Source organism: Perna viridis, chromosome 1 (genome assembly GCF_037379345.1).
Source record: "Perna viridis isolate PV_CMFRI_1.1 ecotype Kerala chromosome 1, ASM3737934v1, whole genome shotgun sequence".
Lineage (NCBI taxonomy): Eukaryota > Metazoa > Mollusca > Bivalvia > Mytilida > Mytilidae > Perna > Perna viridis.
Window position 1 is genome coordinate 56,119,388 of NC_142445.1, and position 4,927 is coordinate 56,124,314.

The window sequence follows — 4,927 nt, forward strand, 5'->3', positions numbered from 1 at the left end:
ATAGAACCACGTAGGTATGGATAAGAATGAATTCCGGTAAAATCGCAGATTGTCATCACTGACTGCTGTTTTTAAAGAATCAGAAAACTAAAATCCCGGGCAAATTGTTTCCAAGCAACAAGCAAGTTTATGATAGTTCGAAAAAAAATTTAAAGTCACTTGAAAACAAAACTAAACATAAGAGCTAAATAATGATTATGAAAAAGGATCCTCCAAAGGTTTCCAACTTTCCGGTTTTTACCATGAAATTACCAATGATTACGGACTTTTCCCAAGAGTTCATTGAAATATGAAGCCCCTGTCTAGATCTCAGTAAGAGAATATGTAACTCGTGTAAAACCTCGGTGGAGGGTGAAATTTTCTGGAAGATATACAAATACAATTTACATCTACGGATTACTCCTTAACTTCAGTATGTTGAAGAATACTAGGAGGCGCATGTGGGTAAAATAAAAATTTATAATTAGTGCAAAGATATTTACAAGAGATAAGTTACATTTTTTTTCATTTTTTTTTTTTTTTTTGCTATAAGATAAAAACGTAGAGATTGGTTAGTTATAGATGATTTGTTGCAGCCCAGACTTAAATGATGGTAGATCTGGACTGAGAGCCACTTCAGATGGTAAATTAATCCACATTCTTATGGTGCGTGGAAAGTAGGACGAAGAGTGGTAATTCGTTGGTGAATGAGGCAGTACAAATTTATGATCTCTTGATGGTATAAGGTACACTTGACTATTTATGTTGACTGTTATTGTTTATTTTATATAGCATGACGAGTGAAGAATATTGCCGGCGCTGTTGTAGTGTTGGCCAGCTGAGTTTTTGTAACATTTTTGTGACACTATCTTGATAACTGTATAGATCTAGTGTGTACCTAGCTGCCCTTCTCTGAACCATTTCTATTTTATGAATGTATGTTTGCTGCCAAGGATCCCAAACGATGTTACAATATTCTAGATGAGGTCTTACATAGGTTTTATATGCTAGTTCTTTAGTCTTGATGTTATTGTTTTAATATTTCTCTTGACAAATCTTAAAGTGTTGTTAGCTTTATTCGTGATGTTATTTATATGGCTGTTCCATGATAGATCTTTTGATATGGTGAGTTCTAAATATTTAACTTGACTTATTGATGAACTAAAGACAAATGGATTAATTTATTGAAGCGTTGATTTAGGTTGTCGCTCTTTTTGTCTGGTTGGATGTCCTCAGCCATTATATTGTATCAAGGGCTGTTCAGAAAACATGGGATTTCAGAGCCATATCATTTTTTGCACGAAATCATCATAACTCAAATGGAGTAATCCCCCTCGGAACCCCAAGATCCCACCTGAATATAATTTTATTTGTCTTAAATGAGTAATTCATGTTATAATTTAAATTGCCCTGAACAGTGAACGTAGAATCTATATTCACAAAATCTCGAAAAATGCTCAAGCTTAGAATCGTTGTTTTAACTATGTTACAAGTTACACACTGAAAAATCTCAAATAGAGAGTTAGATAAATAACAATTTCGAGAGATTTAAACATTTTGCAGGGACGAAATTCCAACTCAATCTAGCTTTGATGGTAGTCTTATATTACAACATTGATATTTTCCTTTTGATATTTTTAAAGTATTCGTGTACTTCAGACTTGTACAGATGTAATTTGTGATTAGATTACAATATGATATCTGATCACGGTGATGATGAAGGGCTACATTTTCTCATGGATTTGGATATCAGTTCTTCGATGGGCCTCATTCGTCGAAGAAGGCTTGGGAACTTGTACCAAAGACTCTGTTTTATGTGAGGTAAAATTGTGCATTTTACACAATAAAATATTCACACCCATGTTTTTTGTCACCATAAACGATGATTTCAATATAGAGCCATTAATACATTAATAATCAAATCAGCTTTATCATCATATAAATCAAGTACAGATTTATGATATGTAAACAGAAACGACTGATGTTTGATTGTTTTATGAAGGAACCAGTGTTTGAAAAGTAACTATGTGCATGTTCGAAAGTATGCAAAAAATATATTCTAAACTAATTAAGTAGCTGTCTTTGTAAGAATCACCCAAAGTCTGAAAAATGTGATACATCCCCAAAAGCCCTGCGTATTTTTATTTTTGTAATTAAGTAGTTTTATGGGTCTATATTATGAAATGTGTAATTATTCATTCAATTCTGCCTGCTCTTAAGAGATAATCAACATCGAAAATCCAATAGATTCTATTGTATTTGAGTGTAATTTACTGAGTTATCTCCCTTAATTTTGAAATCTACAATGCATTCTATATAATTTTTATCTACGAAGAATACCGTTTATATGAATAATTGAATGTTTATTCCTGTTTACTATGGAAATTCAAACAAATATATATTTGATCCAATGGAGCAGTGTAGCGAATAGAGTCGTCACATCCTGAGACGCTTACACACACACACACACACACATACATACATATAAAATTCATGAAGTAATCCAATTAAGGAGGAAACATACCCCTCACCTAAAATAAAAAAAGTGATTTTTTAAAAGAAAATCACCATATTTGCCCTTCATTGATCTAAGTAGTAAAACATAAAAATGCAAGAGTCAAATGAATAAAATAACAAGTTCTAACAAAATAAAGTTTAGATCTTCTACTTATTTACACCCATTGAAGTCATCTTCAAAAATGGGTAAATTCAGATCTTAGAAGTACTCCATTTGTGATAAAATTCCTTTATTTTGTAGTAATTACCAGGCAAACATATAAATTATGAAATAAATATGTTTTAGTGGCTACTAGGAATATTCAGAATTCCACAAACTCCATAAAGCCAGTACGTGATCTAAGGACTAGTTGCAATTAGATTCATAACTGACAGTTTAGTTTTTTTCCCATACATTCTAGCATGTAATTTTTGATTATGTAGATTGATAATTGCCGATACAGCGTCGTACCTCTGACAAAAGTTTTTGGAGCAAGAATAGATGGGATCAACCTTGCAACAGTCTCTAAAGAATGTGCAGCAAAGATTAGACAGGAATCGTATATGCATAGATTTTTGTTATTTAAAAACCAAAACCTTCCTTGGCAGGAACAGATACACGTGACATCGTTGTTTGGAACCCCTTTCCATGAAACGTCATCTATTAACAGAAAGAAACATGAAAAGATTCCAGACCCACGCCTTGGGTTCTTCTCTAATGATCCGGACGTAGGACTAACTGGCGTTGGAATCGAGGGTTGGCATGTTGATGGTAATATTTTAGAGGTACCTCACCTGTTCACTCTGATTTATTGTGTCAGCGCTAATTCAAACGGACCCACAATGATAGTTCCTTTAAAAGAAATAGTTGACATGCTGTCACTAAAGGACAGAGAGTACCTTGAAAGTATTTTATTTGTTAGTGGTTTCAACTCATCGATTCAAATCCCATTATTATACAAACATCCGTACCGAAACGATGACACTATTTTGTTGGCTCTTGGCTCCTTGTCTGGACAGTACCGACAAATATCAGAGGAAGAAAAAATACCATTAAGGGAACTATCAGTTGAGCAAACACAATATGTTCAAGACATATTACTAGCCAAAATAATGGGTTCTAACTTGATATATACAGTTCAGTATGAGCCAGGGGATTTCTTAATGCTGCATAACCCATCTGTCGCTCATCTAGCGGGCCCTGGAACTCAAACGTCTGCAAATATATCAGGTCTGAGGCTAATGCATCGTTCATCCGTGTGTGGCGATATTATACCTAGTAAAGTTTCAAATATTGAATATGTTTGTGGTTCATTTTATCCCTTTGAAGACAAATATTGCTTGTTTTCTCTTAAGGATTCTGTGTACCATCCACAAATTGGATATTTCGATCCCCAATCTACTGCAAGAGCGAGATGTAAGAACATTAATATTCATTCAGATTTAGCAACTATATATTCCAAAGAATTGAATGATTTAGCGGAAATTATTGTTGTAAAGACATCACATCCACATTGGCTTAATGCGTCTAATCCTCGTGGAAAGGACGTACTTTGGAACGGGATAAAAGGATCTTTTACTAACTGGGACCCTGTGAGTAGTCAACCCAATGATCATGATGGACTTGAAGACTGCGTTGTAATTGGGCCTCTGGGAAAATGGTTTGATTTGCCTTGTAGTGGTCCAAAAACAATACCAGGTGCAGATCGTGCTCCTGTTATGCTCTGGAATGGAAAAAGTGACATGCGAAATGTTTATCCTTTATGTGGTATAGAGAGAAAATTTCTGTCAACCAATAATAAAATAATATTAATATAACTTAATATTATTTGGGTTTGTTAATTTCATAGTTATTCTTGTACTACGCTGGCCTCGAGTATTGTAGAAACGACAATCAATTGAGTTTATCTAAATATCCACATTCGCGATTTAGGCCAAAGCAAGGAAAAGGTTGAACATCTTCGCGCATGTTTTATTTTAAGCATGCGGGTAAACACGATACTTATTGTGTGTGAAGTCTTTAAACATATTTTGTGACAGAGACATTTTGTTCTTAAAAAAATCCTCCCAACTTTGGTGATAAATGATACTCTGTATAAAACATTTAAAATTTAATTGATATGGTTGTAGAGTATACGATCAGGCCCTTATAAATAAAATGTGGAATAAAATAGTACATGACAGTTTGGCCCCAGACATAGTGCATTCTTTTTTTCAAACCAGATTTAAAAAAAAATATGTATAAACTACGGAAAAGTAAAACTGACAAGCAGCGGAAAGGAAGAAAACAGACCTTAGACTCTCAACATTGACAATTATGTTATATTGTATTTAAGGAAAAGGTACCTTTCTTACAGACAACAATCAGTGAAACTTGGTACAGCGCTGAATGAATGACAAAATATCTACAAAGGAGTTCCACATAGTTCGATTCTCAGTCCTTTCCTTTTTA

The 4,927-nt window shown here is 33.8% G+C and overlaps 1 protein-coding gene across 1 annotated transcript; it reads left to right on the forward strand.

Moving 5' to 3' along the window:
- The first annotated feature begins 1,642 nt into the window (after positions 1-1,642).
- LOC148629480 (uncharacterized) lies at positions 1,643-4,308 on the forward strand. The gene is made up of 2 exons (XM_088551945.1): positions 1,643-1,800; positions 2,920-4,308. Exons 1-2 carry the CDS (start codon positions 1,693-1,695, stop codon positions 4,291-4,293), a joined length of 1,482 nt encoding a protein of 493 aa, XP_088408071.1. The 5' UTR covers positions 1,643-1,692; the 3' UTR covers positions 4,294-4,308.
- Positions 4,309-4,927: the final 619 nt, after the last annotated feature.